This window comes from Scylla paramamosain, chromosome 38 (genome assembly GCF_035594125.1).
Source record: "Scylla paramamosain isolate STU-SP2022 chromosome 38, ASM3559412v1, whole genome shotgun sequence".
Lineage (NCBI taxonomy): Eukaryota > Metazoa > Arthropoda > Malacostraca > Decapoda > Portunidae > Scylla > Scylla paramamosain.
In genome coordinates, this window is record NC_087188.1 from 4999633 (window position 1) to 5014314 (window position 14682).

Below are 14682 nucleotides of genomic sequence, written 5' to 3' on the forward strand. Positions count from 1 at the left end.
AAATTAACAATAGTCTTGAAGGATCCCTTTTGACAGAGTTGGTCGAAATACAGAAACAGGCAGAAAGTTCCAGGGTTTGCCAGTAAAAGTGATGAAAGACAGTGAATACTGTTTAATTCTTGCATTATTGAAGTGGACAACGATGGGTTGAAAGTATAAAGATTTCTGCAGCGAGAGCAGGAAAGATCAAAAGAGAAGTTTGCGTGAAAGTAGCAATAGAAAATAACATGAAATGCAACATTGTTGGAAATCGGGGAAAGAGCCTGAAGACAGTCAGTTAGATAAGCTCATAAAGCGAAAATCTTTTGATTCCATCCTGTTCAAAAAGCAATGTAAATGAAACTCCTACCCTGGCGTCTCAGAAAGTCAAACATCATAGAAACTACTTTAGAGATGAGATGTGAAGTGTCCAGTTTTGATTATAGGTAAAGGGCAGGCCGAGGACGTTCGGTGTTGAAAAAGGGATAGTTGAATGTCAATGAAAAAGAAGGGATGTTTTCTAGAAGGTTTTATCGAGTTGATAGATAGAAAAATTGGGTTTGGAAAACATACTAAGTTTGCTCTACCCTAACTAGGATTTTTTGGAAAAAATTGAAGTTAGGTGTTCTGTTTGATTTGTAGAATTCCTAAAGGGCTGGACATCTGAGAACGGACGTGGAAAAGTGCTGCTATTATTACTACTGCTACTGCTGCTACTGCTGCTGCTGTTGCTGTTGCTGCTGCTACTACTACTACTACTACTACTACTACTACTACTACTACTACTACTACTAGTACCACTACTACTACTACTACCACTACTACTACTACTACTACTACTACTACTACTACTACTACTATCTGTATCTCAAGAATGGCACAGTATCAGGTAACGGATCACATCTCACCTCACCCCTAACCAGGTTTGTCTGCCCCGTGGGGAAACACCTACGCAAACTCTTTCCTTTCCTCTCTTGAATTATCGTATGAACCTATGTTGATTTTTTCCGTCTCTGTTTCACATTCTCTTAATGTTCGCTTCTGTTAACCCCCACGTGGACTTATATCTGTAGCACATAAATAGAAACTGACCTCCCCATTGGAAACAGCGGCAGAAGGCAGTAGATAGAGTGCAGGACTGCAGCTCACACTGTATTATTTGCCCTACACAAAATAAACGTCAACAATACAACTCTTTCGCCCCTTATATTCCATTCTGAAGGAGGCAGGATGGGAGGAGGGCTGATACGTAGTGTGTGGTGGCAGTTGGTGTTCTAACTTTACACTCTCCTGAAGCTGTTGGCGTTCCGGACCAACTCGCCTCCTGATGTAGCAGTCCCCAGACTCTACAGGCAATTTTGCCCTTGGCCAGTGTCCTTCCTACATAAAAAAAAAAAAAAAAAAAAAAATCCTCCTGCGATGCCTCTAGCCTGGTTCCTACTTAGGTCGATTCGCGTCACTCCTGCTTACCGCCGCTTCCCGTCACACCTCCGTGACATTTCTATGTCTCCTGAACCTGTGGCGCCCACCTCCCACATTGTGCCTTCCTGTTCCTGAGTCTCGTTCTTGCCTCGCAACGGCGCCGCTCTCTTGCCTTTCTTGAGGTGTCCCGACTCTACTGACATGCTCCTGAGGCCATAATAATATACGTCGTCGCTCATGCGCCTTCCAGAGGCTCCCATACTTTCTGCAACGCACCCTGCACCTCCTGAAGCGTAACTGCTGCCCTGCGCACATCAACGTCCTGCCCCTCCCACCCCACCCCCTTCCCTCCTGAGATGTGGCTGCATCTCGGCGTTTACTATTAGGAAACATATCCTCGTGGCTCTGTTTGACCTCCCAGGCGTCCTCTTTTTCACGCCTCCGGTCGGCGTCTCAATTCTCCTCGCCGCCCATCGCCTGTCGTCAGCTCGCCGCCTTGCCTTCTGCATCTTCAGCGACTCCCGCGGGTTCTCTCTCCCGCCCCTCGTTTACTCCATCGCCGTCCTCGCTTTAGTCGCCGTCTTTGGCTGCTATTTCGCCGATGCTAACATAGTTTTAAGTCAGGAGACACTTACGCTCCTCACCGAAGTAACGAGTTTCCCGATATGATATAATGCGCACTCAATGGCAGTTCTCTAAATATACGGAAGAAGTAATATCAAACTTTAATAGCGCATTGTCAAACACATTTAATTATGTTGAACAATATAATGTTTAACAAGATATCAAATCCTCTAAAGGAAACATGAACGGTATACTCAACTTAAGTACGCATAATTATGACCGCGTTTCGTAGTTATATCTGGGCATCTGTATCCAGCAAGTCAGCATAAAAGATTTGTACAACGTTAACTGGAATTGTTCTGACAAGTTGTGATCTCAGATAATTGTGGGCAACGAACAACCCGGGAAATCATCGCCAAAGTCTTACACATCAACTATAGTTTTATGTTGATAACTTTTAATAAAGATAGTTTTATTCGTTGGTATTATATTTTACTTCATGAATTACTGGTCTCCAAATTCCAAACTCGCCTTTTAATGTTATAGAAAAATGTGACAGACAGGCGGATCAAGTGCTCTTGGTAATATTGATCTTAATACCAGTAAAACGCCTCGGAAGGTGGTTGACGAGGAAATGTAATGCATAAGTGGAAGGGGTATTTCAGTAAGAGAGAGAGAGAGAGAGAGAGAGAGAGAGAGATGTATTTTAAGCACTCCGCACTTCGCGCACTTGCCTAATATTCAAATCACTCTTGTTCAAAACTTTGAGAACCCAGTACTATATACTGCTGGACATGAAATTTCATTCTGCGTTCAGTGGTTTGTGTCCGCTCTTGTTGGGGGGAAAAAAAAAAAAAGTTGGTGAAAATTGCAGAAAACTGACGGTTGGTTTATTAAAAAAAAAAAAAAAAGTATTTTGCGCATACGCGTGTTGCAAATTTCACATTCTTTTTCGATATAACTTGTATTATTATTACTACCTACAAAATTTGAGCTTTATCAGTTCATTTGTTGAAAAGTTGGCGGTATTTTCAGGCACCGAGCACATCACGCATTTGCCTAATATTCAGATCTCTCTAGCCCATAAATTTGCGAGAGGCTAATGATTGTGATGTACACCGTTGGTTAGGAAATTTCATTCTGTCTTCAGTGGTATGTATCAACTCTCGTTGAGACGAAAGAAAGTTAGTGAAAATTGAAGAAAACTGACGGTCACTTTACGAAAAGTTTTATACTGATTTTCCGCATACGCAATAGTGTTGCAAATTTGACGTTTATATATATATATATATATATATATATATATATATATATATATATATATATATATATATATATATATATATATATATATATATATATATATATATATATATATATATATATATAACCTGCGCTACTCTTATTACCAAGAACATTTTAGCTTGATCAATTAATTAATTTTAAAGTTAAAATTTTGACTCCACATGCAAAACACTACTTAAAAGCTGACATCAGGAATTTTAATAAAATCATAACATGATACATTTTAAGTTTCATTAAAACAGGTTGAATAGTTTTTGAGAAATCTCATTTTCGACATCCTTCTACTTTTTGCAAGTTATCAATCGACTTCAGATGAGATGAAAGGTATATCATATAAAAATGAATGAGTTGTACTACCACATGGTGCTAATTTCGTTACGATCGACCGCGTAGTTCCGGGAATATTAGCATTTGAATAGCTTTACGGTCGGGCCGGCCAGGCAGCTCAGTATGAAACAATATGAAACAATATGAAACCTGGCTTGGCTCATAATAAACTAATATAAAATTTTGAAAGCAAACCATTTCGGACATCGACATATCATTAGGTATTTCTTAATTTGCTTTTTATTTGAATTTGAATTCTTTATTTGAATTTGACAGTGGCTTACCTGCAGTGTAAAGAGAAAATACTCCATAAAAATCCGTAATCTCCAGTGGCCGATGATGGGTTTCGAGGATGGCTGCAGGATTGGCACACTCAGAGAAATTCGACACACCATCATAAATTATCTTCTCCAGGATTCCGGATTCCCTTAGTGCCATTAGTCTGTAAAAATAGGATTCCTCTATAGTGTGAACAAATGATTGGCATATGCCAACTGAATCAAATTTTTATCAAAATAATATCATGCTTCCCGGTGAAATCCTTCCCGGTATATATGAGCCTGCTTTCTGTGAAAATATGTTGATCAAGTCACTTGATGACATTTCAAATAAAGATTACGATGCGTTTGAGGCTCGCCTCTCCTTAGGCCTGCGGCAAGGAACCTAGGGTAGTTCCACTGTCAGAAGTGTCTTCCACCGAGGAGAGCTCCCTCCTCCGTGATCTCATCCCAACCCCAGGTATTGTCGTGTTATGTTACCGTTAATCAGTCGAAGAGTTGTTTTCTCTCGGGAACTGCTGAAATATTGAAGGGGATAAAACGTCTCTTGAGCATGATAAAATGACGTGGCTTTATAAGCCCTCGGGCCCGAGGCTCAGAGAAAAATATTATCAGGAGAAGGCAGTAGGCACCTGCCGAAAAGATAATTACCCCCAGTGAATCTAAAGCACTGGATCAGGGGGTGCTGTGAATTTATCATTAAAACCAACTGTGACCTCACAACACAAGGGGGAAGTCACAGCCTGCCCTCGAGAGACAACTCTCTTCCTCCACACAAAACTACAAACACCTAATAACAAACACACACACCAACATTCGTGGTCTAATATCTAATTTTCAATCTGTAGAACACCACCTCTCCTCTTCTAAACCTCAGCTTCTTTTCCTCACTGAAACTCAGGTGTCTGAGGCAACTGACAGTAGCCCTGTTTCTGTTCCCTCCTACTTTGTCTATCCTCATTTTCAATCCAAAGCTGGATATTGCGTTTATGTGCGCAACGACATAACCTGCTCTCGTGCCCACGCTCTTGAAACTTCCGAGTTTTCCACCATCTGGCTACGACTACAGAATCACTCAAAATAAATGAATCTGTGATGTATACCTCTCACCTAACTCCTCTGACTATAAGAAATTCTTTGACTACTTAACTTAAAAACTGGAGCACATTCTGAATCTCTTTCCTTCTGCAGACATTTCCATTCTTGGAGACTTCAATGTTCATCACCAGCTTTGGCTCTCCTCTCCCCTCAAAGGCCGTCCTGGTGAACTAGCCTTCATCTTTGCTATCTTCCACGATCTAGAGCAATTGGTGCAACACCCTACTCGTATTCCTGACCGTTTTGGAGATACGCCCAACATTCTTGACCTTTTCCTAACCTCTAATCTATCTGCTTATGCTGTCACCCTCTCTTCTCCGTTGGGCTCCTCCAATCACAATCTGAATCACAATCATATCTGTACTTTGTCCTATTGCTTCAATCCCTCTTCAAGATCCCCCTAAGCAAAGGTCTCTCTGGCGTTTTACTTCTGCTAGTTGGGGGTACCTGAAGAAGTATTTTGTTGATTTTCATTGGAATGACTACTGCTTCTGTGTCAAAGATCCGTCTCTGTGTGCCGAGCACATAATAGAGGTGATAGTGTCTGGCATAGAGGCATATATTCCTCACTCTTTTTCTCGACATAAACCTTCCAAACCTTGGTCTAACAAAGCTAGTTCCTCTGACATACATGATAGAGAGGTGGCCCACAAAAGGTAATCAAGTCTTCGATCACCAGAATCTAATGCACTTTATATTTCTGGCTCAAACCATGCCAAGTCTGTTCTCCAACTTGCCAAAAGCTCCTTCATTAATAAAAACTGTCAAAATCATTCAAGATCCCCTCTTGACTTCTGACAAAAATATCTCCAATAACTTTGCTTCTTCTTCTTTCCCTCCTTTATTTAAACCAGATGGCACCACTGCCATCACATCCATCTGTAAAGCTGAAATCTTCGCTCAAACCTTTGCTAAAAAATTTACCTTGGATGATTCAGGGCTTGTTCCTCCCTCTCCCCCACCTACTGACTATAACATGCTACCTATTAAAATTATTCGCACTGATGTTTTCCATGTTTGTCTGTAAACATCTACGTTTCCTTCTTGCTGGAAATTTTCCTACATTCAGCCTAAAAAGAGTGACCGTTCTAATCCCTCAAACTACCGTCCTGTTGCTTTAATTTCCTGCCTAATTAAATTTTTTTTTAATCTACCCTCAAAAAGAAGATTCTTAAACTTCTTTTACTTCATAACCTTCTATTTGATTGCCAGCATGAGTTCCGTCAAGGCAGCTCTACTGGTGATCTGTTTTTTTTTTTGTTTTTTTTTTTTACTGAGTCTTGGTCATCCTCTTTAAACCTTGGTTTAACACAGCTTGTTCTCGTGCTATACATGATAGAGAGGTGGCCCACAAAAGGTACTTAAGCCTTCCATCACCAGAATCTCATGCACTTTATATTTCTGCCCGGAACCATGCCAAGTCTGTTCTCCAACTAGCCAAAAACTCCTTCATTAACAGAAAATGTCAAAACCTTTCAAGGTCTAACTCCCCTCGTGATTTCTGGCATCTAGCCAAAAATATCTCCAATAACTTTGCTTCTTCTTCTTTCCCTCCTCTACTTCAACCAGATGGCACCACTGCTATCACATCTATTTCTAAAGCTGAACTTCTTGCTCAAACCTTTGCTAAAAACTCTACCTTGGACGATTCTGGGCTTGTTCCTCCCTCTCCTCCACCCTATGACTACTTCATGCCACCTATTAAAATTCTTCGCAATGATGTTTTCCATCCCCTCGCTGGCCTAAACCCTCGGAAGGCTTATGGACCTGATGGAGTCCCTCCTATTGTTCTCCGAAACTGTGCCTCTGTGCTTGCACCTTGCCTAGTCAAACTCTTTCAGCTCTGTCTGTCAACATCTATCTTTCCTTCTTGCTGGAAGTTTGCCTACATTCAACCTGTTCCTAAAAAGGGTGACCGCTCTAATCCCTCAAACTTCCGTCCTATTGCTTTAATTTCCTGCTTATCTAAAGTTTTTGAATCTATCCTCAACAGGAAGATTCTTAAACATCTATCACTTCACAACCTTCTATCTGATCGCCAGTATGTGTTCCGTCAAGGCCGCTCTACTGGTGATCTTCTGGCTTTCCTTACTAAGTCTTGGGCAACCTCTTTTACAGATTTTGGTGACACTTTTGCTGTTGCCTTGGACATATCAAAAGTCTTTGATAGAGTCTGGCACAAAGTTTTGATTTCCAAACTACCCTCCTACGGTTTCTATCCTTCTCTCTGTAACTTCATCTCAAGTTTCCTTTCTGACCGTTCTATTGCTGCTGTGGTAGACGGTCACTGTTCTTCTCCTAAATCTATTAACAGTGGTGTTCCTCAGGGTTTTGTCCTGTCACCCACTCTCTTCTTATTATTCATTAATGATCTTCTAAATCAAACTTCTTGTCCTATCCACTCCTACGCTGATGATACCTCCCTGCACTTTTCCACGTCTTTTCATAGACGTCCAACCCTTCAGGAGGTAAACATATTACGCAGGGAAGCCACAGAACGCCTGACTTCTGATCTTTCTAAAATTTCTGATTGGGGCAGAGCAAACTTGGTATTGTTCAATGCCTCAAAAACTCAATTCCTCCATCTATCAACTCGACACAACCTTCCAGACAACTATCCCGTCTTCTTCAATGACACTCAACTGTCCCACTCTTCTACACTGAACATCCTCGATCTGTCCTTTACTTATAATCTGAACTGGAAACTTCACATCTCATCTCTAGCTAAAACAGCTTCTATGAAGTTAGGTGATCTGAGACGTCTCCGCCAGTTTTTCTCACCTCCCCAGCTGCTAATTCTGTACAAGGGCCTTATCCGTCCATGTATGGAGTATGCTTCACATGTCCGGGGGGGTTCCACTCATACTGCTCTTCTAGACAGGGTGGAATCAAAAGCTTTTCGTCTCATGAACTCCTCTCCTTTAACTGACTGTCTTCAGCCTCTCTCTCACCGTCGCAATGTTGCATATCTAGCTGTCTTTTACTGCTATTTTCATGCTAACTGCTCTTCTGATCTTGCTAACTGCATGCCTCCCCTCCTTCCGCGGCCTCGCTGCACAAGACTTTCTTCTTTCTCTCACCCCTATTCTGTCCACCTCTCTAACGCAAGAGTTAACCAGTATTCTCAATCATTCATCCCTTTCTCTGGTAAACTCTGGAACTCCCTGCCTGCTTCTGTATTTCCACCTTCCTACGACTTGAATTCCTTCAAGAAGGAGGTTTCAAGACACTTATCCACGAATTTTTGACTACTGCTTTGACCCTTTTATGGGACTGTCATTTCAGTGGGCATTTTTTTATTAGATTTTTGTTGTCCTTGGCCAGTATCTTTCCTACATAAAAAAAAAAAATATATATATATATATATATATATATATATATATATATATATATATATATATATATATATATATATATATATATATATATATATATATATATATATATATATACCTCACCGAAATTATGTTTCTTTTTGATCACTCTTTTCTTCCAAACCTCATTTCTGGGCCTGTTTCTCACTCCCGAGGGTGAGGTAAGACACAGACTTTTACTAGAATCACTGTCTACCATACTGGTGTGCAAAAAAGCCTAAAGAATCCTAAAGAAAAATCGCGGGAAGACTGAATGAAGCTGGTACAGCACACATCAGCATTCCCATTGGCCTGAAGGTGATGACTCACCATAATCATTTGCTCTGATTGGTCCCGGTACTTCTCACGGGCGTTTGCCGCGCAGTATTACGGAACATCTTGCCGTGCGGTCTCTGAGTGGAAAAATCTTTTTCTATTTTTATTTTTTTTCTATTACATTTTGACCTTATGAACTTATGTTTTGGACTTTCAGAATATGTTAGTTACCTCATGAAAGAGCTTGAGTTGCCCTGTCTGATGCATGCGACAGCTACCTGCTATAGCGAGGTAAGCAACCCGAGGGTCGCTTACCTCGCTATAGCAGAGGGCACTATATATATATATATATATATATATATATATATATATATATATATATATATATATATATATATATATATATATATATATATATATATATATATATATATATATATATATTGGCTTCCTAAAAGTGACAAGGTATCTGGGATGATGAGAAGTGTTTGCACATGCACAGTGGGCATTCTTTTTTATTCAGTGGGCATTTTTTTTATTAGATTTTTGTTGCCCTTGGCCAGTGTCCTTCCTACATAAAAAAAAAAAAAAAAAACATGGGAGCAGTTGCTGGGACCAGTGGGGCTGGCCCACTAGCACGTTGGCCAGGCTCACGTTGGAGGTGGGATTTGTTTTGTGACGGCGAGGTGTGTTTGTAGAGCTCCGTGTGAGGGGATGAGGGTGATGTGTCCTGTAAAGGAGCAGCCGTCAGCTCGCTTTGGCGATACCTGTGTCATCAAGGGGCGTGCGGGCGAAGTATAGAATAATAGTAGTGTTGCATCTGACGGTCGGAAAGAGGCTTGGTTGTGTCACACCCAGGGGAAGAGTATATTGTTTAGTTGAGAGTGCCCCAAGGGCGCCTCTGAGCTTCGACAAGGAAGTGGCATTTCTGTTTTATTAATTTTATGGGTGTGGCACGGATGGTGCACAGAGCCAGGAACGGGCAAGTAGGGCTGATGTGGGCAGTGGAGATATTTAGAGGCAGTGGATTTGAAGGCAGTGGAGTATTGTTTGGCAGAGATGTATTTTGCCTGCCCTTGCCGTGATAGTGCACTAGGAGACTACGGCTCCTGATGGGCACATTTCATTGTGCAAGGATGCAGGGATGCCTTTGCAGGGTGACACTGAAGCTTGTACGGTAAGGAGGAGAAGGTACAGATGGAGTAGAGCGTGTAGTGAAGAAAGGAGGAGAGGTGAGAGTTGGTGGAGTGGAGACAGAGAACATAGGAGACGATGGAGATGGAGGAGAAAAAAATTCCAGAGTCACAGGCAGAGTTGGAGCAGCTACTGGGTTAGCTGCTGGGGAAAATAGATGACTAAAATGCCCTCCATAAAGCTTGCACACCTGTGGAACCGTGAAGACCACAGGTCCTGACGTAGTACCAGAAATGGGTCTGGGAGGAGGAGTAGGGGCAGGAGAAAGAAGAAACGGCAGTTGAAAATACTATTATCATTGTCTTTATCACCCCAGGAACCAGACATATGTGATTATTAATTTTCTACATTGTACCAAATGTATCTTTCAATGCTGATCTTCTCATAGCTTTCAACACCATGTACACATACGACATCAGTCTTTTTCCTGCCATCAATGAAATCGCCCAAGGGGATATTTATATGCATACTGTTCTTCCCTCTGATACTTCCTCTCCTGCTGGTGTAGAAATGTTAGTAACAACTCTTCCTTTTATTAGCGATCAGGTATTATCTACACGGGACTCTTGTGTTACATTATCTAGTTTGCCTGTCTCACAGCCTCATTCTCAATCATCTTCCCAGTCAGACCACGGTGTAACTCCTTGTAAACACATTTTGCTAGCGTAACTGGTAATGCTATCTGAATGTACTTTATATGTTGTAAACGTTAAGGTTAAGTCTGCTGTATCATGCACTGATATCCTCTCTTATGCACAACAATCTCCATATAAAGGTGTTAAGTTAGAATCCGTTCTTACCACAATCGATGACAATGGATTCTGCAAAATCGGTCTGAAAAATAACACATCTACGCCTGTCAAGCTGAAAAATAGATATGGTACTCGAAGAAGCATTGCCTTACTCAGAGAAAGTTGTAATATTGGATGATTTACCTTCTTCCTCTATCAATAATGTGTCTGCATCTGACATCCATAACATGTCTTCTCTTTCGCCTATCATGGATAATCACATATCTGTACTCGATTTCCCAGAATCTCAACAAGAATTCCTCGTTTTCCTAAATTCTTTCAGGAATGTTGTGTCGCTCCCCGGTGAACCTCTGAGCCACACACACGTCATCACACACTATCCATTTGACTCCTTTGTCCAAACCATCTTACACCCTCAGCTAAAGGGTGTCACACAGTCGTCGGATTCCGACGCTATTAGGGGTATGTTGCTTTAAGATATTGTGGAGCCTACCTTCTATGGAGCCTTGTTAGGTTAGGTTCCAAGGGAGCCTAACGTTAGGAGGAGGAGCGTTAGGCTCCAAGGGAGCTTAACGCTCCCTTGTTAATCGTTCCTAGGAAACAAGGCGATTGGCTTCAGAAAATTAAACGCATCTACCATTCCTGACCGTTATCCAATGCCTAGGATAGGTGATCTTCAGTCTCTGGGTGATTCAAATGCGGTATTTTACACCCTAGATTTACACTCAGGATTCTTTCAAGTTGAACTCGAGGAAAGTTCGCGGCATACACTCCTTTCACTACCTCCTTTGGCCAGTTCATATTCAGACGCATAGTTCAAGGTCTACGTAACTCGACTTTAACGTTTGAAAGATTGATGAATTTTTTTCTCTCAGATTTCATCGGTAAAAATGTGTTCTGCTTCCTAGATGACGTTATCATTGCATCAAAAATTCTACCCGAATATTTTCACACACTGTCTCTCGCTCTGTCACGCTTTCAAGCTGCTGGCTTAAAGATCCAACTCAACAAATGCTCGTTTCTCAAACAGCAAGTCAAATTCATTGGCCACAAAGTGGACAGATATGGTATTCACACTTTAAATTACAAGGTAAATGCTGTGAAAAATTGTCATGTTCCTACTAACATTGATCAGATCTGACAATTCATCGGTCTTACTGGATTTTGTCGGCAGTTCATCAAAAATTTCAGCCTTATCGCTCAACCTCACTCATTTGCTCAAGAAAAATGTTGCATTAATCTGGTCTGAAAAGAAACACAATGCCTTTGATCTTCTCAAAACTACCTTGTGTCAAGCACCAATCCTTGTTTTTTTTTTTTTTTCTAATCTTGAGAAAGATTTCATGTTATACACTGACTCTTTAGGCTTTAAAACCTGTGCTGTTCTTATGCAAAAGGATTCTCTTGGTAAGCATGACATATTACCGTATGCTAGCAGACTTCTTAACAAGACAAACCAAAATTATGACGTCACTAAGCGTGAAAGTCTCGCTGTGATCTAGGCGTTATGTAATTTTCGTGAACTCATATTAGGCTATAAAATTCATGTCCACACTGATCATTATGATGTCACAGAGACCTTCAAGGGCAAGAACTTCACAGGTCAATTTGCTCGCTGGCACCTCACGATTCAAGAATTTAATTCTACATTTTCATACATTTTCGGCAACGCAAACTCGGTGGCAGATGCAATATCACGCAATGGTGCCGAGGGAGGCAGAGGTCACCAGAAGCAGATGACATGGACAACAAGGACAGCCGGTAAGCCATAGGAATCGCTTAACCACACACATGCCTTTTTCTTACAGACTGAAACTTCGTTCCCACTCTAAAGCTTAATCATCTAGTTTCAACATCCTGTATATATGTGTATATGTATCTTACTTATGTGTGTTGTATATGTATTATATTATATTATCATGCCTGCATATTAACTGTATCGGTCATAACAATTATATATATATATATATATATATATATATATATATATATATATATATATATATATATATATATATATATATATATATATATATATATATATATATATATATATATATATATATATATATTCATTCCACATGCAGTGTTCACGTGTGCTCTGATCTATTTTTAACCTTTCTCCTTCCTCTCTCCCTCTCAAGAGAATACCTTCCTTCTTTACTGTACATTCCTGCCAGTCCTTAGGGAAAACACCTGCATTCGCCTTCTGAGAGTCTTTCTCCCTGGTCATTGGCCAAAATAACGCCCGCTGTCATTGGTCACCCCATTTTCAAACATCTCATTTGTCATTCTTTATTCCAGAAGTTGTATTCCTGATCCACATTCTCACATAAATAGAGCCCACATGCATAGCTAGAATCAGTCTTCCAAGAAAGTCAATCTTCAGTCTGTTGAGAGAGATCAGTCTGTCGAGAGAGTCAGTTCACATCAGTCTGCTCAGTTCATCATCAGTTCACGCGCAGTTCAGTTCATATCAGTTCAGGTAGAGAATACATCAGTATCGTCCCGTCTGTAATTAACTATTTCGGTATCATGCGTGTACATTCTATTAATTATTAAACCAAGAAGAACTCTTATAAATTGTGTCATTTACTCGCACACATCAACAATATCAAACCACTACCCACGGCCTCCACCCTACCAACATTAAGGTACTACCTGGCCATTCAGAACAGCCACCACCACACCAAGCTTTTCATCTGATCCGGCGGTGGCAAGCACCTCAACAGAGGCGGGAAGTATCTCATCAATCTAAACAGCAGGAGTCATCAATCTAGAACAGTGGTGGACAGAAGTATTATATATATATATATATATATATATATATATATATATATATATATATATATATATATATATATATATATATATATATATATATATATATATATATATATATATATATATATATATATATATATATATATATATATATATATATATATATATATATATATATATATATATATATATATATATATATATATATAAAAGGCAAGATTTTTGCCTTCATTATAAAGGCATACGCTTCACAACGCTCCTCTGCTGTTCTGTCTGTTTCTCTCCCCGTCTCTCATAATACTACTATGCCTTCTATTAGGGAGCGAGCTAGCTCCATCCCTTTCCTGCTCATAGGTGTTTTGCCCACACATTTCAGGAAAAACGCCTCTACCCCCCCCTACCTCTTCAACAATAAGGAGTCCTTCAAGGAGACTCTTGCCTATTTAGTCTTTTAGCGCCCCATTCGGTTGTCAGCTGCATATACCTCGGTCGGAGTTTTTTTTTTTTTTTTTTATGTAGGAGGGACACAGACCAAGGGTAACAAAAATCCAATGAAAAAAAAAAAATGCCCACTGAAATGCCAGTCCCATAAAAGGGTCCAAAGCGGTAGTCAAAAATTGAAGGGTAAGTGTCTTAAAAGCTCCCTCTTCAAGGAACTCAAGTCATAGGAAGGTGGAAATACAGAAGCAGGCAGGGAGTTCCAGAGTTTACCAGAGAAAGGACTGAATGAATGAGAATACTGGTTAACTCTTGCGTTAGAGAGGTGGACAGAATAGGGGTGAGAGAAAGAAGAAAGTCTTGTGCAGCGAGGCTGCGGGAGGAGAGGAGGCATGCAGTTAGCAAAATCAGAAGAGCAGTTAGCATGAAAATAGCGGTAGAAGACAGCTAGATATGCAACATTGCGGCGATGAGAGAGAGGCTGAAGACAGTTAGAGGAGAGAAGTTGATGAGACAAAAAGCTTTTGATTCCACCCTGTCTAGAAGAGCAGTATGAGTGGAACCCTCCCCAGACATGTGAAGCAAACTCCATACATGGACGGATAAGGCCCTTGTACAAAGTTAACAGCTGGGGGGGGTGAGAAAAACTAGCGGAGACGTCTCAGAACACTTAACTTCATAGAAGCTGTTTTAGCTAGAAATGAGATGTGAAGTTTCCAGTTCAGATTATAAGTAAAGGATAGACCGAGGATGTTCAGTGTAGAAGAGGGGACAGTTGAGTGTCATTGAAGAAGAGGGGATAGTTGTCTGGAAGGTTGTGTCGAGTTGATAGATGGAGGAATTGAGTTTTTGAGGCATTGAGCAATACCAGGTTTGCTCTGCCCCAATAAGAAATTTTAGAAAGATCAGAAG

The 14682-nt window shown here is 40.5% G+C and overlaps 1 protein-coding gene across 1 annotated transcript in view; it reads right to left on the bottom strand.

Moving 5' to 3' along the window:
- Positions 1-2257: 2257 nt before the first annotated feature.
- The window catches only part of LOC135091598 (glutamate receptor ionotropic, kainate glr-3-like), a 129970-nt gene continuing 117545 nt past the window's right edge, over positions 2258-14682 (bottom strand). Inside the window, exons 10-11 of the mRNA XM_063989353.1 lie at positions 3882-4039; positions 2258-2313 (exon numbers count right to left, since the gene is read on the bottom strand). Coding sequence (XP_063845423.1) covers positions 2258-2313; positions 3882-4039 — 214 coding nt within the window. The remainder of the gene's footprint in view (positions 2314-3881; positions 4040-14682) is intronic.